Source organism: Nothoprocta perdicaria, unplaced genomic scaffold (assembly GCF_003342845.1).
Source record: "Nothoprocta perdicaria isolate Ctin4 unplaced genomic scaffold, notPer1 scaffold_126, whole genome shotgun sequence".
Lineage (NCBI taxonomy): Eukaryota > Metazoa > Chordata > Aves > Tinamiformes > Tinamidae > Nothoprocta > Nothoprocta perdicaria.
This window is the reverse complement of record NW_020454383.1, coordinates 1,703,416-1,730,083: the sequence shown is the minus strand read 5'-3', so window position 1 is coordinate 1,730,083 and position 26,668 is coordinate 1,703,416. Positions and strand designations below refer to the sequence as shown.

Sequence of the window (26,668 nt, the reverse complement as noted above, 5' to 3'; positions counted from 1 at the left end):
CAGTGATTTCAAACTATTTCCTTTTCACTTTGAGGTGGTGCTCCCCTTGCACTCATGGTAGCTGTTTCCTCATCTCAGTCAACACCACCATTTAAAAGGTCAGAAAGCAAGAAACCCGAAGGCTAAAATCACAGATCTATCTCTATTTTACTCATTTACTTTTGTAGAACTACTGTTCAAGCTGAACTTCTCCAAACAGCTTAGAGAAATAATCACTCTGAACATACAAGCTCTCTGGTAGCTAAGCACTGCAGCAACACCAGCATGATTCATCATTCCTCAGGGTCTCCTGTATTGTTCTTCTAATTGTCTACATGCATTTATTTTAAAGATTAAAATCTCTACTGCAATCAAGATGATTGATAGCTTAAAAATATTTGCAGGAATTGATCTACAAATGAGGGAAGTATCTCTTTTTCTACTTTTCTCTCCCCTTTTCCTATAAGGACCTGACAAGGTATGTACTAAGTTCTCTCCCCACTATGGCTTATCAGACCCACTGTTTTTGTGAGCATTCTCATCGATTTAACATTTTGTATACATGAAAGAGGTTCCCCCTACAGTTGATAAAAGTCAAATTAGAACACTAAGTGCAAAGTGGGTATAATTAGGGGGGCTAGCCTGTCATGCTTGGTAGAATTAATATTCTGTTACAAATAAGAATGCATTTAAAAAAAAAAAAAAGAGATTTCTTGGAATTCTCCTCCAGTATCACCAAAAATACACAAATCTACCACACCTAAAATTAAAGATATTAACCCGTTTTTCTCAACCTGCAGAAGGATAAGATTTGGCACTGCTGTCACAAGAGCTCTATAAACATTAGTGATAATTTATAAGTCCACTTGCATATGACCCCTCCAATTGTTTTGAAAAAAACCTTAGAAGCCAGTTTGATCTAGATACCAAGAAGGTGAGCAATACCTTCCTGAGAGATATTTAAAATACACAGACTTACTCTATCTGCTCATTCTTCCATTCAAGTCACTATATTATCATTAAAAACAAGATTCAGAATACAAATCTCTCAATGTTGACAGCACAACCATGCTACCAAGTCACCTCTTACTATGGATTTAGTCACACTATTTAGTGTGACTAAATCACACTCAGTTCCCATGGGGCTACTCCAAAATGCTCTATAAACCCAGAACTAATTTTTCCTTAAATTATCCACCTTGTCAACATATTCTTCAAGCCATTTTAGTGTTTCTGAAACTCCTCCTTTACCTGCTTTAATTTAATTTTATAATAGTTCTGCATTCTGTTTCAGTTCCGTACAAGTAACATACGGAGTCAGAACATGTTTTAACTGATTATTACATTTGTAACTAGAGAAGTAGAAACAATTACTATCAAGTATTTACATAATGCGGACACCAAGATGCCCTAAATAACACTGTCATTACCTTCTTCAGAGCACCTAGTTCAAAGATTGAGAGTACAAAAGGCCCAAGTCTGCTTCCAATATTATATTACCCTACACACTCTCTCTCTTTGCCACTGGGAAGCACTCATTAACATGGATAACACTTAGACATATATTAGATTTCTCTATGCTTTTAAAATTAATGGAAGCTACTGTTTAGCTTTCTTCTGCATGTTAGATGAAAGTACGTTTTGAGACAAGTATAACATTAATATTGAGTACACAGAAAATGTCTCACATTCACTAAAGGAATCAAATGTTTTCTTGAAATCATCTGTAAGCCACATTAATAGATTTAGGGGACAAAGAGAATATTTTCATGATTTTAATTACTGCTCCATTAAACAATAACCTTCAATATCCTTAGTCTTTTATTTAAATGAAACAAAAGAAAATAAAATGCAATATTTTATACCAAAATGGTTTTGCCAAGGGGGAAAAAATAATCTACACAAAGGAACTAATCTTCTATCTGAAAATACTAATACTTGTCAGTGTGAATAATTGGAATTCCAATAGTCAGTCAATACCTATATGAATGTAGCTATCACAGTTAGAAAGGAAAAACGAATAAAAAAACCTACAATAAGTTTTTTCACATAAATGAGATATTAGGGAGTGTTATACTAACAGAGAGAGAGAAATGAAATATGGTCTTTGGTTCAGAGACTTAGAGCACAAAAGATTCGAAAGATTAAGTGAACTGGCCCCGGAGAATAGAAAATTAAGAGGGAATGCTATCAACACATACAAAGAGCAGAGGGGTGGATGTAAAGATGATGGGGCCAAATACTTCTTGATGGTAGCCAGCAATAGGACAAACTGAAACACAACAAGTTTCATCTCCATATGCAGAACTTCTTTCCTATGAGGGTGACACAGCACTGGAACAGGGTGCTCAGAAAGACTGTGGAGTCTTCTTTCAAAATCTTCAAAATCCACCTGGATGTGAACCTGTGCCCCGTGCTCTAGGTGTCCCTGCTTGAGTACGGGGGTTGGACTAGATGATCTCTATCCATCCCTTCCAACCTCAACCATTCTGTTATTACTCCACATACAACTCTTATAGAAAGTGTACTGACTGAACTGCTTAACAGATAGGTCTTCAACTCTTCCATGAAAAATGGAACTCTTGCCCTTTACAGTTGAAGGCAAAAAGAAAGCCTTCTCCCACTTGAAAGAGAGGAATATCTTTATCAACTTTGAGACAAAACAGAGAGATTTAAACCCTTGTGTAACATTCACCTGTTTGGGTTTGTTTGTTGGAAGTTGAAGTTTTGCAGAGGGAGAGTAAGTTATACCACAAAAACATGTCTTGGAAGCAAAAAATAAATAAATACCATACTGCATAAGCTTGTTTATTGGATCTTAAGGACTTCCTTGCCTGTACATCTAATTCAAGTTAAATGAGCTTCTCGAATGGTCATTTACACTTATGTTTAAAAACAATATATTTTTAAGATATTTTCATCTCTTCAGGGTTATTTAGCAAAATGTGTTTTATTTCTAACATGCTGAGAAGTGGTCCATCTTGTCAGAATGCCAAGATGCTCTGAGTTCCCTTCCAACCTTAAGCATTCTATGATACTAAGATTCTATGCATCTCCAATACCTTCCCTTTCTATTTCTACTACACTTTTGCCACACATAATGTCTGTATACAGTACATACCATTATAGTCATTAAAGCAGCAGTACAATTCAAATTTGTTAGCTACTCCTACTTCACATTAGGTAAAGCATAAGGATGAACTTCCCCAGAAATGGAGGAAAAAAAAAAAAAAAAAAAAAAAAAAAAANAAAAAAAAAACAGTGTCATTTATTGCCCTGGGAAAAACATGGAACACTTGAGAATATTTCAGGCATATCTTGGATCATCCTATTCTGTGTAAACCTAACTCCCTGCAAACTCAAAGCAGAATTTGACCTATTTCAGTGGGAGTTAAACAGGGCTTATTTGGAACTGACAGTCACGGGTTTGTCAGCTAACTCACAAGGATAAATATACTTTGCAGCTGACAAAAACTTGCTAAAGAATAAGGATTTTGGCACAGACATCTTGACACAGACATTACTGCACTTTTCATGAGTGTTTTTGAAGGAGGGGAAGTAAACTTGACAATGCTTAACATTAGGCCCTGCCTATGATAATCTGCGTATCTTGACTGTGGCTATCCACGTAAAACTGTAAATTATAAATTAGTTAATTCTACAGACACCTGCAATTGTCAATATTATGCTTATTTTATATACTTCCATAACATCAAACAGACCAGTCATAGATACATTCTTTTCATGTATTATAAGATATACAAAACAGAAGTTCTTCGTTTTTCTGCTGCTGTTAACAGATCTGAATAGAAGTTTCCTCTCCTGTCCTAACCTTTCCACCCAAAATCATAACCCTGAATTAAATTGCTTTTGTGGGCACAGACTAAACTAGACCAATGAAATGTTATGTCAAATGTTATGGCTTAAATTCGGGATAATCAAACATCTCCTTCAGCTTGATGAGATTTGTGGCCTCAGCTGATAGAAAAATTAAGATTGAATGCAGATTGTGCCAGAAACAGTTATACCATGGTGCTAAATGCTTTAGATCAGGAAGCTTTTTTTTTCAGGGTGGATGATAAGAAGGTCACTGCATCTAGTTATCATGTCTACTCAGTGTCCCATTAAACGAGAAGAAGCTCTAACACAGCTTCATGTACATTGTGCACCTTGCCTTGTAAACCCAATATAATATTTCAGTTGAAGAGACGAGAGAGAGAGAGCGAGAGTGGGAGAGATTTCTAAATTTCTCTGGAGAACCGAATAATGTATGATAGAAAGTTATAAGAAAGTTGAGACCTAGTCAAAAATCCCTTAATTGACAAATAATACCTGGATGCATATGGAGATGTGCCATAGTCTTGCCTATTCTATAACTATTCATGTAAAGAGTAATACTCTTTCACATGCAAATTATACATCTTCCTTTATTTGACCATCTCTATTCTTTTACCTATTAATTTGACAATATAAATGAAGATAGTCCTCAGCTATCCATCATATAGCAGCCATATTAATAGCTGGGCTTAAAGAAGCAAAGGAATTTGAAATAGACAAAAAATACATATTCATCTTATGTTAGTGTTATCTTATGTTAGTCATCTTATGTTAGATGTTAGTGTGCTATATACAAATATACTCTCCTAAATTTACTTCTACATACAGGAACTTCCACATATGTACAACACAGATTCTTAAATTGTCATGATTGTTGTCCTGTGTTCCTAGAAATGAAATTTCTGACATCTCAGGTATTTTAGCCGAACAAAGCAGCAACAGGAGGATTCTAGCCCTCTGTGAGGTTAGCAGACTAAGATACAAAAGATACTGTGCTTAGTTCATTTAGGTTAATCAAGATTACAAGTCTTTATAAATTAGGGTTAACTGAGGTCACAGATTAAGAGTCTTTTCCAGCCACAAGAAGAATAGATGCCATTAGTAGTTACCATATTGTATTACTCAGTAAATATGCCCTTCATAACTCACAGAAAGAGGAAAAATAATAAATAATAATAATGTGTCTTGATGCCTTTTTTTTTGTCCAAACAACTGAGTTAACAAGAACTAGATTCACACAGGCCCTACTGATTTTTTCTCTCTCCAAGCTATAACGCAGTTATAGACTACATAGAGAGAATTGTGTAGGCATGTACGTTGAAGACCAGAGATCTAGCACATATCTAGATCTAGATCTGTGATCTAAATCATTTCTTTCCTATTTTCTGTTGCTATTAGTAAAAGCTGATACTGATCCAGGAAAGATGATGTTCAAGATGTCCCATTGCCTTTTCTTTTTTTTTTTAAATGCAATTCAATAATTCAATGCAACTACATGGGATCTGGAAAACCCATGCTCATCTCTGAATTATTTGATGATTTTTCTTCCATTAAAAATTTTGGAAGGATAAATATGTTAAAATCTGGGAGATTCTCCTGTTCAGTGCTGTTCATTGCATGGATGGATGGATGATAGAAAGTGACAATTATGAAATCTGAAAAATTTGAAAAAGTTTTAAGTTTATATATAGCTGGAAAGAAGTGAAAGTCTGAAAAGTCTGAAAGATGAAAAAAATGAAAATTTTCTCAAATACAAAATGTCTTCACAACTTCCAGAAATTCCAGGGAATAATTTTAGACCGCTTTTTTTCATTTTAAGAATAATCAAAAAGTGAACACCAATTTTCTTATGAAAGACATCATTTACCACAAGCAAGAAGAAGCTTTAGACCACCAAATACCTTCTCAGCTGAAGTAAGGGTGAAATAAAAAGGGAAGTAAGAGCAGTAAAACTGTTTCTTGGGCAGCAAGAACCAACCACTACAAATACATTCTCTCCATCTTTTTGTCCATACTGTATTTTAAGCACACATAAGATATTTGTGCAATATATTTCTAAGGATTCCTAATTCTGATCTATAAATGTTCAGCCCTGAAATCCAAACCTAACAGTAACTTGGTATCTTCAGGAGTAGCTGGTAAAAACAGCTGTAACACATAGTTTCTTCTTGAACCACATGTACCACATGCACAGAAGCAAGTGTAAGGGAATATGTGAGGCTAAATTAGTAAAAAAAAATTTTATTTATTTATTTTTATTTATTTTTAATTATTAATAATTATTTATTAATATTTTTTATTTATTTTAAGAGAAAATATATCCCTGATTTTCTCCTCAGTGAACACTAATGTAATGCCGTAACAATGAAAAAGATGATGTTTGAAATGTCTTGTAGCTAGGGACAGCAGACAGTTCTGACTATATAGCATCACTCAGGGACACCCGTGAGCTATATATGAGCTGGACATGCTTAACCCTTTCACAGAAAGCATCTTCCTCCAGCACTGCCCAGCCTTGAACCAAAACAATCCTTATGCAGAGGAACATCTTTAACCATGCTTTTTAACCCTTCATGCTCTTACCTCAAGATCTTTTTCTATCTCCAGCCCAGCTTCCATCAGATTTTGTTCATATTCTTTCCTCTGAACTCGTTTTTCTTCCTCCAGTGCATCCAGTGGACTGAGTTCCACTGCCTGCGCTCCCAGCAGCTCTGGCTGTCCTGAGGGCTCATTTTGCCCACAGCTCTGCTGCTGCTGTTCAAGGCAGCTTTTCCCAGTCTCTCCATTTGAAACTATGGCTGAGGAGGCCAATCCGTGCAGGGGCTCCGCTGACCTGGAGCCAGGCTGGTGCTGAGAAACACGTTTTCGGTAGTGGTAGGCTAGAACATAGTCCACCTTTCTCTTGCTATCCCTGAAATGCATGCCACCTGGGGCTGCTGTGTCTGCAGCCCCTCCTCGAGTCCCATCCAGGTAGTTGTTTATAATCTGTGAAAAAAAGCAGACAAGTCTTAAAGACAAAAATTCAACAAGTCAAGGACCAAACTTTCGACAAGCATGTAATACCATTAGCTGCACACAGATAATATCAAGAGATTGGCTCTTGATATTATCCAATAAGTGGGAGGATGCTCTATAGATTCGTACCTTGCAGAACAAATGAAGTCATGTTGAGCTCCAACTGTAAACAAGCAAATGTCACTAAAAGTAAAAGCTTTCAACTTTTGCTGTGTGAAACATATCTAATGTGCAGATATACACATACACAATGTCTCTTTGGACTGTGCACACATACTCTGTGCAGAAGAGCAAATCTGCGATTAAGAAGTGAATGGGGAATGGAAATAGTCATCATATCGCAGTTAAATGTATTATATAGGACATATGGAGCAATGCTGGGCTGGGAAGGGAAGCATAGAAAATATACAGCAAGAAAGAGAATGATCTGAGCTTGAAGAGGAAAAAACAAAGTACTTCTTCAAAGTACTACAATGGGACCACCAGTAGGGCTGTACAAAAAAAGTCTGACAGGTATCTGGGGATTACAGAGAACATAGTCAATGGATGGCTAGCAATGCTAGTTCTTGTGTATTTTAATATACTGTAAAAGACTATATGGTTGACCAATAACACTGTAAGAGAAAAATAACTACTAAAATAATTCCGATCATTTACATTCCATTCAGTTTCTACTTGGACTACCTAGGTTCTGTCTTTTCCTCCATCCAAATTCTTTTGGATAGAAACTGCCTCAGTTCTAGCAATCATCATGCCCCAATCCTAATATCAAAATTAAGACATTTGCCAACATATCTTTCACTAAGACTTGATACCTTTTTCAAAAGTGTTAATAATAACCATTTCCATTTTAAGACTAAATACAGAAGCCCTATGCATTATTCTGTACAGTGTCATAGAGTCCATTTAGACTCGATGATCTTGAAGGTCTTTTCCAACCATAATGATTCTATGATTCTTTCAAGTGATAGTAGTTATTCAGTACAAGCCAGCAAATAGGGTCAACCTGAGCTAAAGCAATCGGCTTATAATCTAATTGATAATGAGCTATGTACGGTTCACATAGGTGGCCACTCAAATATAAGAAAAATTTTGAGCGTACTGTGTATTGGGACAGTTTTCCCATTTCTTAACAAAACATGAAGCTTTGAAGGCATATAAATATAAGTGTGCATATTGGCATATATGTCAATATCTCGCACATTCACATTTTTCATGACTGCACTTCATTTCTCAGCTCCCCACAAAGTGGCTTTCAGTCTCCATATTCATATATAAAGGGGAAAAAAAAAATCATACTCTATTCTTTGTCTCATGAAATTACCACCAGATAATCTGCTCTGAGCATTGCCATTAGCACTTATTTTATGTGTGCAGTATATATAGAGTCTCTTTAGGCACATCTAAATTTACACTCAGCATAATCAGAGTCTGGTAGAATATAAAACTACCTTGGAGATAGCATTTTATATCAGTTTCCCATTTCCTTGTTGAGCCATTTTCACATAGTACTCACAGGCAGTCCATGCAGACCTTCTGGATCCATCCTTGCCACAGTGAAAAACACCCACCAAGGTTCAGATTTGCAGTCTTCCAAAAATTTTCAAAAGATACAGTGCAGAAGTAACAGTGTGTTTGCTGATACAGTGCAAAGCTTTAGTTGACTCTAGAGAGGATGATTTCTAAGCATCCTCTCCTTCCTCATAGGTGTGTATGAACAGAATTAGAAACTCAGATAGATAAGAAACTCCCTCAGATAAGAGGGAAGGAGGAGGCTAACAGGACACTAGAGGCAAGAAGGCTAGAAAAGATTAACGATTTGCTAAGATGTTTTCCTGTTTGCTATGTGCGCGTAGCCGGCTGCCTCAACCCAGCCACCTGAGAGATCACTATAGCAACATGAGATATTGTTGGAGCCACACAGAGGAAAAGAGTGATCAGATACAATGGTGCCTCTTTCATTCCCTCTCTTGTTTACTCTTGCTATTTCTTCTGTCCTCACCATCCTCCCAGTGTTGGTCATTATGATTGACTCCTGTTGCAGAGAAGACAAGTCAAAGCTTCCTCAAACTAAGATTCTATCTTGTAATTTGCAAATCTTTCCTAACCATGTGACATCTGGAATAAAATGACCTTATGAGACAGGAAAACAAATTATTTTGCAAAACATTACTGAAGGGATTATCAAGATTTGTCTCATCCCCCATAACAGCCATTGTTATCGTCAGTGTTGGTAATTTATAATCACCATCTTCATCATCCCACCATTTAAATTAACCACTTTCAGTCCTACATATATGACCTCTTAATATTTGCAAGGCAAATAGCCAGCACACTGGACAATAAGAAAACAGGAAAGTAAGATGGGAAAGTAAGATCTGTATTTCATAAAAAGTTTATTCTAGTCCTCTAATAGCAAGTATAACAAGCCTACCCTAGGAGTGGTAACAAGGCTACCCTAGGAGTGGTTTCATTCAATAACATCTCTGCTCTACAGGTTGCAGTCGCACACTGTGCTTCTATCTTCCAGTCCATCTCATGCCAATATCTGTGCATATACTTGCCCAGATGGTCACCAAGGTGTTTGCAGAGGAGCCACAGCAGTCATCCCTGCTCAGAGGGATTTTAACTCAAGTAAATAATTAGTAAAAGCTTAGTGAGATCACTAGGGTAGCAATTAGTGTTTCATAGACATCAAGAAATTCTAAACAACTAAGGCTGTTGCATCCATTTACTTGTGCAGTTCCTTTTCCTAACACAGCAGTGATTTTCTTAATGCACAAGAGGAATGTGTCATACTCAGTTCTCACTACTTCAAAACTGTTTTCCTCATCTTGTAGACTAGAGGTAAATCAGAAAACATACAATCCTACTTACACAAGTGCTGCTGTGGATCTCCAAACACCCAGATGGTTCAAGAGCTCCACTGTTGGTGTACAACACAGGTCTGCTTTGATGAACTGTGAGGTATTCTTTATCATATGCTGATAAAGCGTCCCTGGCTGATTTTGCTGTCTTCTGTCTGCTCAGAGTACGGTGTAAGGAGGCTAAAGGAAAGTCTCAAAATAAGAGATAAGTTAACAGTTTTTTGTGCAGGTAGTTTCCAAAGACCATAGAAAAGACTTCAGTTAATCGACACTTCACAGCTTCAGATGATGCACTTCTAGCAAAGAGACAGAAATAGCAGATACTTGTTCATGAACTGATAGGAAAGCGGAAACCATAATACAACATGGTGCATAGTTCAGGGATACACTCTCTGTTTTAATGCATTTGTATACCTCAGTAAGGAGTCTAGGAACTAGAAAAATCTATGCTTTGTAGCTTGTTTGTGTAGATTATGAGCTAGCTGTGTCTTAAATGAACGTGCACGTGCAGCCCTGCTTCTCTGGATGCCCTGAACCCTTTAGTTTTGTGATGTGTTGCTCATTTGTGGTATCAACAAATTACATAGCCACAATGCTGCACAAAGATGTTGGAGATAGGAACATGCCACCCTTCATCCATCACCACCAACACTGATAATATGTGCTGTAAAGGCACATAAAGCAACAATAAAATACAAGAAGAATGCTTAGTCACATGTAGAAAATGCACAAGTCAATCCCACAAGTGTGGGTAATGTAGTAATTCAATAAAAAAAACGTAGTGGAGACAGGAGGAGAGAAATCTACATACATCATACCAGTATTTTTCATGCTTTTGCCCCCTCTAGTGGTGGCATGACTGTACACAGGAGCTGATTTGACCTTTATATGTGGACTTTCTTCGGCAAGTTTCGAGTCAGAAACAATGACTTGATCCTTTTTCTGCTAGCCAGAAGTGCTTGGTGTAGTATACCCATTTGGTGTAGTATACCCATTTGTCCATATAATTATCCATTCTGTTCCTAAAGAGCTTTTCCAGGAAGTAAAGATTTTTTAAGTTTCAGAAATGTGATATTCTTTTCATAGGGCTGATCTATTTAGAAGTCTGATCAACCTGTGTGTACCTGATTCTAAAGTCAGTCCCATAATAACTAAACTCAGTAACAGAGATTTCCCTCTATAAAGAGTATTTCTTCTCCAAATATACTCCTGAAGACTGGCAAGGCAAGGGAGAAAATGGATATGGTCAAATGTAAAGGGACACAACTAAGACGGTGCTTCTTGCCCAAGAGATTCTCACTGCCAAGTGTTCGGGAGGGTCAGGTTGTGGCATTTGGAACTGAACATTAAGGCCCTGTCTACCTAAGGAGATACAGCCATACTGGAAAGGGCATTAAACAGAACTTCTCAGAGGTGACTTTTGCCCTTGCTATCTGCAGCTTGGTAAACACTGCAAGAGCATTCCTCAAGTTACAGGGCAGAAATTTGAATCTCTTGCTTCTTAGTGGTAGTTCAGCTGTGTGGAAACAAGTAGAAAATGGGCTAACCTGAAGGACAGTGTTTCTAGCTCTACCTCATTCATGAGCCTGTCTCATCGCTAGTCCTTTTTTTGTCTGCATCTACAGCTTTGTTACCATAGAAGTCTCTGTGTCAAAAGGATATGCCTGGAAAACTGTAATGAGTTTAGAAACAGACACGGAGCTCTGTGAGGCTGTACTACAGCTCAGCTCCACCTAATTCCAGTGCATTTCCCAAACTCCTTCTATACTTCTGCTTCCCAGAAGCCACCTCTAAATGTTTCCTTTCCGTGGTAGGCTTCATACCCTCTAATTTGACATTTACTGTGTTTTGCATCACACTGGAGAGATTCTCATCTAGCTACAGGTGAGAGTTCTAGAAGATTCAGCCAGAATTTCTTAAATTCCTGTAATTCTTGAAATGCACTGGTGGTGGTTTGGGAGACACAGTGGAATAGATCTTTTGTAGCTATGTTGAATTTGGTGGGGCTGCACAGAAAAAGCAATTCTGGCACAAAGGGAGTTTCATCCTTCATCAGAATACCCACTGAGATTATGGTTCAGGAGACTGTTATAATGCAGATCTACACAGTAAGAGTGATTTGTTCATTACCCTACAAGTCTTTGCACAAATGCATATTTAAGAAGTCCTTAAGTGACTGCCTTAAGTATTCCTAATAACTCTCATGGAAAGGTCCTAGAGGAAATGAGGCCTATGCCTCAGCTCCTGCAAGAAACTCACTTCCAAACACACCGTGAAGCCTCAGCAGAGAAGGAAAGGCAAGTGAGAGCAAGGTTGGCTTTGGCTGGCCTGCAGCCATGGTGACAGTCACCACTGTACAAATCTATGGTTGATGAGTTCTTTTGCATAGGAGCTCTCACTCCTAACACTGGGCATAGGAGGAATGCACCTGAGTAATCAGTTACCAGGGATACTCACTCATCTGTGGCACGTGGTGCATACCAGAGATTCTCCTAAAGGACAGTGTGAAAGATCAATAATGAAGGCAATAAAATCTGATGGAATATGAAGAATATAAAGTGGGAAACCTCTCTGAAGGAGATAAAAAGCACCTTACTTCCTGTCTAGTGAACAGCAGATAAAACTACCATAGCTTTGTATCCTTTTCCTATTGGAAGGAGTAACATTGCTTATGTTACATTTGCACTGCAAAGTTGCGGTCATGTATAGCATGCTCACCTTGAAGATGTAACATTGACAGAGTGCTTAGTGAATAAACTTCCACATGCATTCAAAGCAAAAATTTCAGGCTATTGCACTGAACAATTCAGTGCTTTGTGTCTTATTGCTGCCTTTCACATCTTGTCCTTGCCCTATTTGGCATCAGAAACTTCTCTTCCTTGACAGAGAATATCCAGCCCTTCACAAACACCGATTTGTTTCAGATTAGCACAGCTAACTCGAAGAAAAACTAGTCACAACACAAAACTAATTAAGAAAATACAGAGAAATAAACATGTATTAAGAAAAGCTGATTCACAGTTTTACACATACATCCTAGATTCATACAACACCATATTTACCCCTCCACTTCCCCAAAACACAGACCTGTGAAATGGCCTGTGGGAACAGGCATAGGAATCACATGATATAAAATATAACTGTGAGCTTTATTATGGATGGTTGCATTGACTAAAGACTTAATGGACCTTCATCTATATTTGGACTTACATCTGTGTGTATAACTTCACATACTTCTCATTTTTCATTTTTACATGTTCTCCGTACCTTACAGAAAGAATCTAATTTTCCCCTACATTCAGCATAAATTGGAAACAACTCCATCAGTGAAGGAACAAAGCTACAGAGAAAAGAAGTAGGTCTTATATCTAATGGCTTTTGCTCGCTGTAGTCTACTAGAATGATGTTGTAAAGAGAGCTAGGTGGAAGAGCCCGGAAAGAAGAGCTCAGCGAGATGCATGAGAGCATGAGACAGCGGGGGTGCAAGATTAAAAAAAAAAAAAAAAAAAAAAAAAAATCCAAAAATCTAACTTGGAAAGAATTGCAGAGCAGTAAATTCATAGTGCCACATTAGCACTAAATGTTGATTCTAAAATGAACTGGGGACTTATATTTAAGACATCTCACATGCTGAGCAGAACGCACCTATCTTTTGAAAAAGGATAATGCTCTTCCCTTCTCTCCCATGATTGTATTGAAATAATGAAAATTAGTGGAAGACAACAGAACCCAACGCAAAATCTTTTCTACATGTATCACAATGCTGACCCATAGCTTCTCTTCAGAAAAGATTCACGCTGCGTGCCTTTTCTTTGAGCTGCTAGCATATAACCTGGACCACAGTTTCATAGTTTGGTTTTGTTTCTGAAGTGTTGCCCACCAAAGAATGGGCAAGAAGAAGAGAAATTCATTTATTTGTACATTTGAAACAATGCCCTGAAAAAATGCCCTAAAAATGCCCTGAAAGAAAAACTTTGAAGTCCTTTCTAAGCAGTCCTTTTGCTATTACCCACTCTGTCTTCATCTACTCAGCTTCATAGATAGCAATTTAACAAAAAAGAGCAAAGAAAAAGACAAAGAATAAACTTACCAGGTATATGCGCTTCCATGTTGTCTATTGGTTTGACAGAACGCTGTAACAATACTAATAGGATATGACTACGCCGACTTTGTACCTAAGCTGCTTCTTCATTAGCTTAAGTTGTGAGCAGCATCAGCAGCTATTTCTATTCCAGACTGATCCTGATTTAAGCAAACTACAACTGAGGCTAATTAGCCAGACCTTCTGTTTCAGTAATTACCATCATGGAGGGGAAGGGGAAGGAAAAAGGGAGGGGAGAGGAAAAAAATAAAAATAAAAATAAAAAAAAAATTTAAAAAGAAAGAAAGAAAGAAAGAAAAGGGTGGGGGCAAAACATCCATGAGCAACTGTTGCTGTATCAACTCTCTGCTGGAACCTTGCTTCACAATGCCTCAGCAATGTAACAGTAGGATATTTTCTCCTGATTCCCTATGAAGTTTATGAAGAAAAAAAAAGAAAAAAGAAAGCAAATGCAAAACGTAAACTCTGCAACAGAGTTAGCCCTGCCCAGAAAATCAATGTTTCAAGGATTAGATTATCCTGGCGATAGTTTCCATGAGAAAGAGTGTCTCTATAACTCTACTTCCAGCTTTGCCATTACTTCTAGATAAGAGGTAAGGATGGAAGCCTTTTTATAAGGTTGCATCTCAACTACTCAAGTTACATAATTGCCTGGACACTACACAGTCATTCATGCATTAAATATTCATGGAATTATCTTGTAATTAACTGTATAATCAAACTAGCTGATAGATGTTTCTTCACCTTCAGTCTTAAGATTATGGTAATGTATTGGGAGGAATTGTCATTAATCTTCTGAGGGAAGATTTTCATTTGATAATGATAGTTGGAGGGAGGAGTAATTCCTTGAAGTTCAAGTCTTTTAGTTTATATACTAAACACTGCAACACTTGCCTTAGTATCAGAGGAGGAAAGAGATTTCTCCATGACTGAATGATGTACAGTGTTTTACTGCATGAACTAAATGAGTTATTAATCTTGCAAGTTAGTATTAGATACTGTGACCTGCAAGAAGCGCAGGTGTCTACACCACAGAAGAGTGACTAGAGGTGCACAAATGTACTAACTAAACTAAGCTATCAATGCTATTGAGCTCATATGGGGAGCAGGGTGACTGACATCACTCAAACTTGGGTCGGTGCTTAGCCTAGCAAGGCTAAGAAACATTTAAGCTCTACACAATTCTTAATTGGATGATAACCCTTTTAATGAGCTAGCTATAGGCAGCCTGACATGAATAAGATTAAATCAGATGGTGTTCATTTTTTTTTACTTTGGCTAAATTGAAGTGCTACAGGAGGAATTTTGTATGTAACTTACACTGATGTTATGTTGCAGGTTTATTTTAAAAGCGAAGGGGTGAGGTCTCCATCTTGAATAGCTTTTTATAGGCTACTTTAACTTTTTTTCGATGCTGTTTACCACTGACAATAGGGAAAAGGTGACAATTAGGTTCTCTCTCCATGTATACAGGGAAGATTAATACATTAATATTACAGAATATTATATATTTGAATGCAAATATTAAAGTAATGTCTCCAGATATGAAAGTCATTTCACTCTTCTTCATCCCTCATGAGGAATGTTATTTCCTAAATTTTACAGGATCAATTAACAGGTATAAAATAATATTCTTTCTTACCTTTCTAGTCTACGATGATTGTTTCAGAACTTCATTTAGGAAATGCCTTCAGTTGTGAAAGAGGGAAAATCTAGGTGCCTCTGGAATGCTTCTGGAGTGACTCTGTAAAAGCCATTAGATTCCAGAAATAAGATTGCTTCCAGGTGCTATATGTGAAATCTTTTGCATGGGGTATGCTAATTTATACATTTTTGTAAAGCAGCCGATACGCAGTAGCTGATGCATGTAGTTTTTCAGATAGAATCTTTGAAACTTAATTACCTAATCACTCCTTTTATTTGAACAAATCAATCATTCTTTGCTTGTTAAATTTAATTAAATGTTCACATCTGGCCAGATGTTGGTGGATGTCATTCTTTTACAGAAGCAATGGTGCAATCACACAGAGTTCCTGTTAACCACCAGGTAGTAAAGTGGTACCAGAGAAAACTGCAAGGAGAGAAGATGTTAAAATGGAGGGTATTTTTTTTGCCTTGCTGTTTTATGATCAATTAGCAGCCTGGATAGATATCTCAGCTTTGCTTGTGTATGTTTATATCTCAGAGAAGGGTATGAAAACTTGTTGGAAATATGCTATCTAATATACATACTACATCTCACACCAACTAAATGCTAAGACAGAAAGGCATGCCAACTAATTCTGAGTACAGGGATATAGAGCCAGGTGCTGCAGTGATCATTGTGGGCACAGAAGTCTGCCTTCCCTGGTTCAAATTACTGTCTCTTATAAGCCATAAGGATGGTTCTATTACAGGTAATACAGGTAATAAATAATATACACAGGTAATAAATAATATACACAGGGTGCAATATGATAGTAAGCAATATACAACAGAGTAAAATGGAGATGGTCTTTTTTATTAATGACACATTCCTACTAAAAAAAAATCTGAGCATTAGTGTATTTCATAAAACATGTAGCAATAGTGTTAATTGACAATGCTAAGCTGTGATGAATAATGCCAGATTATTCATCAGATAGATTGAATGATGAAGATTGTGTTTCACCTGTGGAAAAGGACTGGGATTTGAAAGTCTGCAAAAGTTAACAGAGAGTTTACATGCTTTCAATAATTAAGAGTTTATATAAGAGTCTTTCCCAAATCCATTTCATGTTCTGTAAATCAATCTTGTAATGCATTTGCCAATACAACTCTTATCTTCTGAAGTGCTGATATGTGTTCTGACCAAATTGTTGAAAGGCCAAAACCGATATAGCTTCGAACATGTGAGACTTGTGTCACAGAACGAGTGGTGGTGGGGGTGAATGACAAATGCACTTCACTCGTATGAAAGAAATAATAATAGGATTTATTAATATGGACAATGATTTCACAAGATTCTATGGCAAGGTCGCTTATTATTTACTGCATAGAGGCTCARGATAATACACAATTATCTTGGGATACCCTCCCGTTGGGTCAAGAGGTTCAGATTGGACCCTCTTGCTTTCCAAGCTCCTTCTGAGAAGAGTCTGGGTGTGGCTGGATCCAACCCTAGTCCCAGACCTGGTCAACGGTTTATGACTAAGGGTTCTTGTGCACAGTTACAAAGTAAAGTTAAAGAAAGCACGCTATGTTCACTTACCACAAATCTGTCGTGGAAAGGGGGGTCTCTCAGCCTCGAGGAGTAACCTTGACAGGCGTCCCTGCCCAAGGGGAGATCCTGGTGTGCAGGCCACAGCCGTGTCAGGAGAGCTCAAGGGCTCTCGGGCTGTCCGCATATTTATAGGATAAGATGATTGACTTATAGTCATTCTTTCATTTCAGAGGCCCATTGGCTAGTGCACTAGCCTTACCTCCCCTTTGGAATGCAGCCTTCAGGAATGTTATGTTGAGCCTAAGTGGCAGAAGGAATCAGAATGGTGGTGCCTACCAGGATTAGATAAATCGCTGGTGGTTAGCAACTGAACAGGGCTGCATATAAGGTACAGGGCAGGTTGAGCTGGGGAAGGAGCATATCCGTCACAACTTGCAAACAATATAGCTAAGTTAAACAGTACGCACTCAAAGCCTAGATTCTGCTGCTGAAGTTAACTAAGTCTGACAGTGCACTGCTCTGTCCTGCTTTAAAGAAGAATTGCAACCACAGAATATGAAGAACAGCCAGATAGCACAACATATTGTTGAGCTGGTATAAACTCTTAATACAGATATGTTTATATAATTACATTGAATTACATCTGCTGTGAATTCAATCCCATAACCAAATTCCTGTTTGTCTCCTGTTGACTAATCTGAAGCTCTTTGGGTGGAGGGGAAAAATTGTTCTGGTCTGAAGCATAAAATCTTTAGTGCAGTCTATTTCTCTCTAGAAAAAATTAGATCCACCAGACTTTTATTGTTAATTGAGAGAAAAGTAATGAGAGCAGGAATGTTTGTTTGTTTGTAGGAGAGACCTTCAATGCTGACCACTTTGCTACTGGTCAAAAATTCTAGCTGTGTTTATCTGCTTGTGCAGCTACCCTGTGAATGTTTCCATGTGTCCTTATCATGCTGATAAGTTTGTGCTTCATTAGAAGTCCTGTCTGTAGCCATGAAACATCAGGCTGCAGTCTTGCCAAATTTCACAAACCAAAAACTGTCTGAGTGAGGAGGTCCCCGTATAATCAAAGGAAGATGAAGACATGGCTTCTTATTCTGTATCTACTCCTACTCTGACATGCTAAAGGTTGTCTTCCAAGAGTTGCTTATTTGCAGCTGCAGTTCTGTTGCTGTGCAGCTGATTACCTACATGACCCAAACTGACTTCAATTTCTATTGAAGCTAATCTCTGAAGTAGATCAATGAAAATACAGTGTGTGGATGGGCAAAACCAGGAGAAGAGACGTACTGCAGTAAGTATTTGGTTCCTCTCCCAAAGGTTTTTGTGGTTAATGTGGTTAGCACTATTTAACAATAAAGGATATCTTTAATGAATAATGAAGGGAGAAAGGATATACACACATATTAAATCCACAGCTAGGTGGGAAAGAGGGAAAAGGGTGTCTCTGGTTCCTATATAAGTGTTTATTTTAGTTGGAAGTGCAGAATAAATTTTGCTTCATCTGCTGGGGGCTCCTAAAGAGAGTCATTTGCATATGTGGCAGGTATTTCAATCCATTTAAACATATGACATTGTTCATGTGTTCCTTCTTCCCAAGTGGTAATAATGTCCTCTGAAATATCTTCTACACATGCCAACCTAAAAACTGAACAGAGACATCCTGATTTCTTGACCTTTTCTGTTAAGCTTCTCAACTGTATTCTTTTCCTCCAGCTTGACTTCTATATATGGTTTAGACTAGCTGACAGCCACTGCTGCTGGAGCTGAAAGAATTATATAAATAAAATAAAAATCTGTAACTTATTCCCAAGTCTTAGTGATTTCATAACAAAGTGATGGAAATTTATTATTTATTTAATTCAAAAGCAGTCTTCCCATTTCTGGATCAGCACTGTGAATTTACGAAGTGAAACAACTCAGTCTATTTGAAGTCAAAATATTTCTGTCTTACAAAAATGCAAACATAATGAACCTCTGGTTTCGGTGTCTGTTTTGGTGTGGTGAGAAGTTAATACTTCCCAATGATATTTATTGACTGGCACTTGGCTTCACTCCCCTCGCAAATATTTTCTTCAGTGGCCTGATCATACCATTTAAAATTTAAATTTTGCTATACTTACCCCTGGAAGCGGTAAATAAATTAAATCTGTCATTAATTAATTGCCTATGCAATGCTACAAGCTTTGAGCAGACTGGCTGGAGAACTGCATGGCAGAAAATGATCAGGGGGTGCTGGTCGACAGCTGGCTGAACATGAGCCAGCAGTGTGCCAAGGCCAAGAAGGCCAACATCGTTCTGGCTTGTATCAGGAACAGTGAAGCCAGCAGGACCAAGAAAGTGTCTCATTGTACTCAGTGCTGGTCAGGCCACACCTTGAATACTGTGTTCAGTTTTGGGCCCCTCACTACACATTGAGTGTATCCAAAGAAGGGCAACAAAGGTGATGAAGGGCCTTATAAGGAGTGGCTAAGGAAGCTGGGATTATTTAGTCTAGAGAACAGCAGGCTCAGGGGGAGCTTTATTTCTCTCTATAATTACCTAAAGGAGGTTGTAGTAAGGCAGAGGCCAGTCTGCTCTCCAAAATAACTACCAGCAAGACAAAAAGAAATGGCCTCAAGTTGTGCCAGAGGAAGTTCAAGTTAGATTGGACTTGATAATCTTGAAGGTCTTTTGCAACCACAGTCATTCTATGATTAATACTGCTTGGTTACATTAAAGAGCCCCATTTTCTATAACTAATGGAACAGACTTGGTACCTGGCTTGGAGGCAACTACGGAGAAGCAGGGGTTTTTTTTTGATTTTTTTTTTTTTAAATTTAATTTCATGACTTTAAAAAGAACAGCAATTTCATGTTTTCTTGCAGTATGGTGAATGCAATATGATGCATGATGAAGGAAGAGCACCTTGCCTGTTGGGCTGCTTATATATGAGGAAATCTGCATTTCTTCAGTGAAAAAAGAAAGAAACAGTCCTTACTGTGTACTTCAGCACTTCTACAGATCAACTTTGAGAGAAAATTCATTGCTTATCTTTTTTTTCCTTAACGTATGCCTACAGATTAATGATGAATTTTTCTCTCAGAATTGATTTGTAGAAGTGCTGAAGTATGTAAGAATAGACTATCAGCCTGTTCACAAGCACTGAGGGCTTGCAGTTATAAAAACTATCTATGGCATGCAGTTTCTTTGACACACAATTTCTGGGGAAAAAAAAACATGTATATATTGCAGAGAAATATTTGATTTACTAAGCCAAAGTCAGTATTGGTTATGTATCAAGAACATAATCCTCCTAGTGTGAACTCTTAAGTCTTATGCCAAAATTGCCATACTCCCTGATGAGGATGGGGGGGAGGGTAGGAGGAGAGAAGGAACAGAGCTAAAGACCAAAAAAATCAAAACTCCACAATGTGTCACCTGGGTCTGGAGTGGAGAATGCAAATGTAGTAGCTATGAAGACAGCATTAAATGCTTTGAAATATGTTCTCTCAGTAGAATAAATTGTTCCTGCTACTGTGATATAATCTTAATAACATGAATAATTTTTCTTGGTGAAGATGAAAAGTAGCAGCATAATCTTAAATATCTCCTTTACAAACCATCCAAAGAATACTCAGAAAATAATGTTCCATTGTGCTAGTAAGTTTTATTGATTGCTATGTTAATAAAATTAGTCAGAAATCTACAGGATAAAATAGTCTACAGAGAGAAATTGAGACTTGCACTGTAAAGTTCCTTGGTCATAAAACTCAAAGATTAAATGAACTGGCTTCTTTGAAAAAATCAGTCTGTGCACTTCCGAGAACGGCACTCACACTGAGAGGCAGAAGGGATGTAATGCTGGACTACTGTGCCATTGGCACACCGCAGGGGGACCATGACTGTGGTGGTGTGAGTAGCTGTGCAGCAGCTGCACACATCTTCCCATTTGCCTGTTTGAATGGAGTATCTGGTATTGCTTCCACACTTACCCTACGAGGAAAAAGAGATGCAAATGCTCAATAGCAGTAGTCCTCAATAATACCAGAATACAGATTCTTCCCTTGGAAATTACCATGGACTTTCTTGCTCAGAGTACAAAATGTTTTGCTGTAAAACTCAAATATGTATGAATTTATGGCTAAAGACCTAATTAACACTAACCTGGTGGACAGAAGAGGGTAATAATTTTCTTTTGAAAGTTTTTTCTGCTGTTTTGGTTCTTAAAGCTCCCTCTCTGTGTAATTCAGTCTTGTGTAATGGGAACCATTACCCATTACCTATTTAAAAACTCTTTACATATGTCTTCTTAATACTACTCCTCTCTGTTTCTCTTTTTTCTTCCAGTAGTCATAGGAAGGGGAAAAGCCCATTTGGGGTATATCTCAAGCAAATGATGACATGGTTGGGATCAGGCAAAAGCCAAACTTTCTGGCTGGATGTCCTTGTACAATTTGTGTATAAAGACTGTATATTGTCCTTGTATAAGGCATGGTTACTTCAAAAGGAGCTGTTGTCCATTTACAGTTGTTCTGGAGAGAGAATGCCCTTTTTGGTTCCCAGTCTCAGAGGGACAGGCACATCTGGAAAGACTGTTATGTTCAAGTTTTTTCAAGTTCTCTATTATTTCTAAGGAGTGATGGACAACAAGATGCCATAGCATTCAGTTTTTAATCCAATTATAGCTAAACATGCTATACTTCATCCAATTATGGAAATATAAGAAAAAATCAGAATACAACAGTCTAGTGCTTAAGTGAAAAGAGAAGCACACCAATCACAGAGCTCAAGATTAAATCTTGGGTAAAACATCCAGCTTCTAAATACTGATTTAGATTCTCATAACCCAAATGTAGAGCCTAGAGACATGTGAACTTAACCTTACACTTGCATCTGAAAAAACAGTTTCAATAATATTGAGATGAAAACTCTCTTCTTTCTATAAAGTCCTAACAAAGCCATTTCAGACTCATTCATCTGTCTTAGAGGCAAAGACTTTGTGCCTTAATGTGTGTCTCTTTTTTTTTCGTATTGGCTTGAATACGGAAAACTCAGCATCACGAAATTGCTTTAGGAAATTAGTGCCAATGGAGTTTTCACACAGTATAAGTCACTCTATGAAAAGAGCAGAAAGCATTTACTGAATTGGTTTCCTGAGGAAGCGAAACGTCTCTTAGCGCAAAAAAAAAAAAAAAAAAAAAAAAGTATGAAAGAAGGTGAACGGGGGCTTCTTTTGTTTGTTTTACATTACCTCACAGTGAGAAATAGGCACTTCCTTTTCTGTTATGCATCCATTGATATTTCTGTATTGCAGTCTGTTACTTATTGGTCGACATTCCTCTTTCACACCTACCGAATTAAAAATAAATAAATGAATTTTTGACAATACTGACACTTGCTGGAAAAAAAATCCTTCCCTTTTCCTCCTTCTAAGGTTGAAATTGTCAACGGTGAGATGCCAATACTGACAAGATGGGATATTTTGGTCCTACTGTCTAATGCTTTGTAAAAGAGCTAATGCTTTTAACAGCACTGCAAGCAGCTGTTCTTTATAGTATTAATACTATTCAGTGCCTCTATGGAAATTGAGTCTCTAGCTAATCAATAGAATATTTATGTTTAACAGAATCATAGAATGCTTAAGGTTGGAAGGCACCTCCAGAGGTCATCTAGTCCAACCCCCCTGCACCCCATGGTCACCTAGAGCACGTGGCACACTGGACTATTTATTACATACCAAAAAAAAAAAAAAAAAAAAACCCACATTTTGAGTGCTTATGGAATTTGGCAGGCCGATTGTACAACTATGATGATGCATAAATTGAAGATAAATGTTATCTATCTTCCTAGCAGCAAACATAGCTATCAATACCTTTTCCAGGGAAATGTGAGTACTAGATTGTCTGCCTTGCAAGGGCTTCACATTTCATCTGAAAATAAACCCCAAGCTTGAAAAGTGTTTCTGGCTTCAGGGCTGGAACCAATTATCATTTAATTATTTCATCACTTCATTTAATAAAGCTTGTCCAATCAGAAGCAATACACAGGTCAGCACAGCAACTAACAAACAATCCCAAGCAAAATCAATGTCCTGTCATGAGGATCAACAGAATTTTATTGACTTTTTGAACCCAATTTATTGACCTGTTACCTTCTTTCTGAAATGGAAGGAAAGGGAATATCCTTTGCAAATAATCAAATCCTCTGCTACTACCACAAAACTCTGATCAGCTATTTGCTCCTGCATATTTAAAATCCAGAAAAATGTAGTGGACACATTGACAAACTCCAATTGCCAAAGCATACTTTAGATAGTATGCTATCTATCTAAATACTGCTGAAAGATAAACTGTCTCAAGACCTGTGAAGATAATGTAACCTGTATTTAAGCTTCTGTATCCATGAGAAACTGATTATTCTCTTTTATTGCACTATTATTGTAATATACCTTAAATACATGCATTAAGCTGTGCCTATTTGGAACTGGCACAATTGCAACTCAACTTCAGCAGCAGATATGTCCAATTAGCAAAGTTCCTCATCTTTTAAAGTTCATTTTTATTAACAGATTATTCACAATATTCTTTACTTACAGCCTACTAGATTAAACTTCTCAACTAAATTACCTGGCTGAGCTATTTGATGACAGCTTATCTCAATAGCTTTCTGACTTCTCTTTCTTGAACAGGGACTCACTGATTAAATAGACAGTCAATGTCAGCAAACACTCGTGGAGTTAACTTCCTTCATCACGGGTATGATTACAGCAGTCATTGCAGCAGTGTATTAATGGGCTTCTCTGCTGGCCATCTTTTATTTAGCAGCACAGGCACAGAGCAAGAAAGAGATGATGGAGGACAGGAAAAGTGTTGATATTCTGAACCCAAACTTGCAAATGCTTCCTCATGTAAACAAACTTCCAGCTGTGGCCTGACATTTGGATTATCAGCAGTGTAGGAGTGGCAGGACTCATTTTCAAAATGCAGAATTTAATACACAGTCAAGCAGGCCACTTTGATATGCATTCCCCCACCTCTTTTTGGTTATTACATTATTTACAGCCAATTGCAACTACATTACTTTCACCAGTTGTTTTTACTAAATATATTTTAAGTCCATGTGTTATTCATGAAGTGGCTGCCTCAGCTATTCAGTGTCAGGTTATGTGGCTGTCAACCACTGTGTTTGATACCATAGATGAATAAAATAAACATTATAATTAACATCAGAATGACAGTACATACTGTCAATGATTTGGAGGGTGTCTTTCTTTCCAAATACTTGTGAGTACTGTCAAGATATATGTTCTTAAAAAAAATATGATGGCAACACACAAATCAGAGAGGGAAATTGTTTGATGGTTTGTTTTGACTGCATTCTTTAACTAGCTCACTACCCAAGGTATGCAGAAAATGTACCCTACTACATTTTCTGCAATTTCCAAACAAGTCTTTCTGCTTATTTACTTACATGTATCACAACAGGTATTGCTAATTTTTGCAATTCTGCCCTAAAATAAGAAAAAAAAAATACTTTTATTTAGAAACAATTCAAACTCATTTGTTCTATTGCAGTAATATGAAAGGATATTTAGAACAGAATTACCCAAAAATACTTTTGTGTATTATAAAATAATATAAATCTACATAAGAAATGATCTTTTCATTTTAATCTTTTCATTTATAATTAAAAATGTGAAAAAGTTACAATAGTCACTTATTTCTAATCAGTTATTATCAAATGGAGTGGGAAAATTAGAGAAAAACTTGGGCCTAACAGAAGTTACGGCATTACAGAATGCCGTAACTTCTGTTAGGCCCAAGTTTTTTTTTTGCTTGAAGTGAGAAACAGTTACTACTTCTAGGATGGTTGGTATGCATGGAACCACATTTCCCTCAACAGTACTATCTGCCCTCCTAGCACACACTAATAAGAGTAAACAAAGAGTTGCAGAATGGAGACACCATGGCCAAACTCGGTTGGATTCCGTGCGGAGATGTTTATCTGATGGTGCTTTGCAGCTGATGAGTGAATGGAGAGTGGAGGGGAGTGAAGATATTGCAGCCAAACTCTGTTGTACTCCCTGTAGAGGTTGTACCATGCATCTTATAAGCTGCATTGTACAATAAACTGTCTGGCGACGGGTCAAAATGTTGGCAGATCCCTCCTGATGGACTTTGCTCAAACATTTCCTCATCCAAATCTCATTGTAGTACCAATAGACAGCTCCATCCCTAAAGTTACCCGCCTCCAAGTAACAACTACTCCTTACTGAGCATGCTGTCTAGATTTTCAATTGACTCGAGACACTTTTAAACCCATCAATGACAAAACGATGACTAGAGTCACTCAAGCTCCACCTAAGTGTAAAAGAAAAAATATAAAAGGTGAACTAAGGAGGGATATAGAGGGAAGACTCCATTGTAACTTCTGTATCAGGGCTGAACTTCTTTCCTCCCCTCAGGTCAGGTGATCACCTGAAGAAACTCCTTGAGGTTGAGAGCCCTCTCCCATCTTCTTGGATAAGTGATTATTGTGCATTTGTACACTATATGCTAGCTAAGAACCTGACACTGTAGTAGAGAATTTCCTGTACAGACATTTGAAACCAGCTTTCTAAGCGTTGTACTTGAATAAATCATACTTCTTGTGAACTCAGTTTGTTGTTTTAAAGGCAATTGGACCTACAGTTGACAAATTGTTCATGAATCCGATACTGCCAGAGTTGGGTCTTTAGTTTATCATACTATTCATGAACTCAATTAGCTGTTTGGAAGGCAATCAGATCTAGAGTCAACAGACTGTTTGTGAATCTGGTACTGCCAGAGTCAGGACTATAGTTACCACAGTATGTTGTTTTCCTGTTAAGAGGACAGACACCCTGTTAAATTCAGACACCCTCAGTCTCTCAAACCCTTGAGAATCAGCTGGAATGCAAGGGGATTCATCCCTTACCAAATTTGGCGCCCCACTAAACTGCAACAATGGAATCGTAAGTTCAAAACTGTAAAAAAGCTTCCAGCTTAACTTATATTAGCATTTTTTTAACAGTGAAGATGTTGAATACAAATCGGTTTCTAGTATCTACAGTGATAAAACACATAGCAGTTAAATCTTAAGTTTGCTTAAGAAAGAAAAGTATTTAAACCATCCTTCCCAATATTTTTAGCAGTGTAGATGTAAGCATGTCTGTTCCACAACAGCTCTACATTTATAGGCAAGTAAACATAAAAGTATTACATCAGTCAATTTTGGGTTTTATTTTGGGTCTGTACAAAAATATATCTACAGGAAATTCAAGGAGAAGGGGAAAAAATGGAAAAATGTGATATTTGTTTATGCTGCAGTGGAAGCAATTGTACTAAATGCCTGTACTTACATACATGAAGGTTTTGGATTTTTTTTTTTTTTTTTTTGGAAAAAAAAAAAAAAAAAAAAGATAGGCTTTCCATCAGGCACTAGAGCAAACACAATCACCTTTATTGCTGAAATAGTTAATTTTTGGAAGGGAGGAGAATAAAGGCTATTTGGTAAATTTCAGATTAAAAGTAAACTATTTCTCCACTGGTTAAAATACATTAGAATGTGACAATAACCCCAGGCCTGTAACATAACAGTCATTTTCTAAATTTGGGATTGTATGTATAGCAAACCTGTGTGCTCTGCCATGATGGCAGATTGGAAAAAAATGGACTACAAAAT

The 26,668-nt window shown here is 37.4% G+C and overlaps 2 protein-coding genes across 2 annotated transcripts in view; both read right to left on the bottom strand.

The window, feature by feature from the left end:
• Positions 1–13,891, bottom strand: part of ANO2 (anoctamin 2) — a 152,549-nt gene extending 138,658 nt beyond the window's left edge. Inside the window, exons 1-3 of the mRNA XM_026033246.1 lie at positions 13,789–13,891; positions 9,709–9,890; positions 6,400–6,801 (exon numbers count right to left, since the gene is read on the bottom strand). Of these exons, the coding sequence (XP_025889031.1) occupies positions 6,400–6,801; positions 9,709–9,890; positions 13,789–13,807 (603 nt within the window). The 5' untranslated portion in view covers positions 13,808–13,891. The remainder of the gene's footprint in view (positions 1–6,399; positions 6,802–9,708; positions 9,891–13,788) is intronic.
• A 6,742-nt stretch (positions 13,892–20,633) lies between these two features.
• The window catches only part of VWF (von Willebrand factor), a 125,018-nt gene continuing 118,983 nt past the window's right edge, over positions 20,634–26,668 (bottom strand). The window contains exons 50-52 of the mRNA XM_026033247.1: positions 24,437–24,476; positions 22,218–22,315; positions 20,634–20,959 (exon numbers count right to left, since the gene is read on the bottom strand). Of these exons, the coding sequence (XP_025889032.1) occupies positions 20,771–20,959; positions 22,218–22,315; positions 24,437–24,476 (327 nt within the window). The 3' untranslated portion in view covers positions 20,634–20,770. The remainder of the gene's footprint in view (positions 20,960–22,217; positions 22,316–24,436; positions 24,477–26,668) is intronic.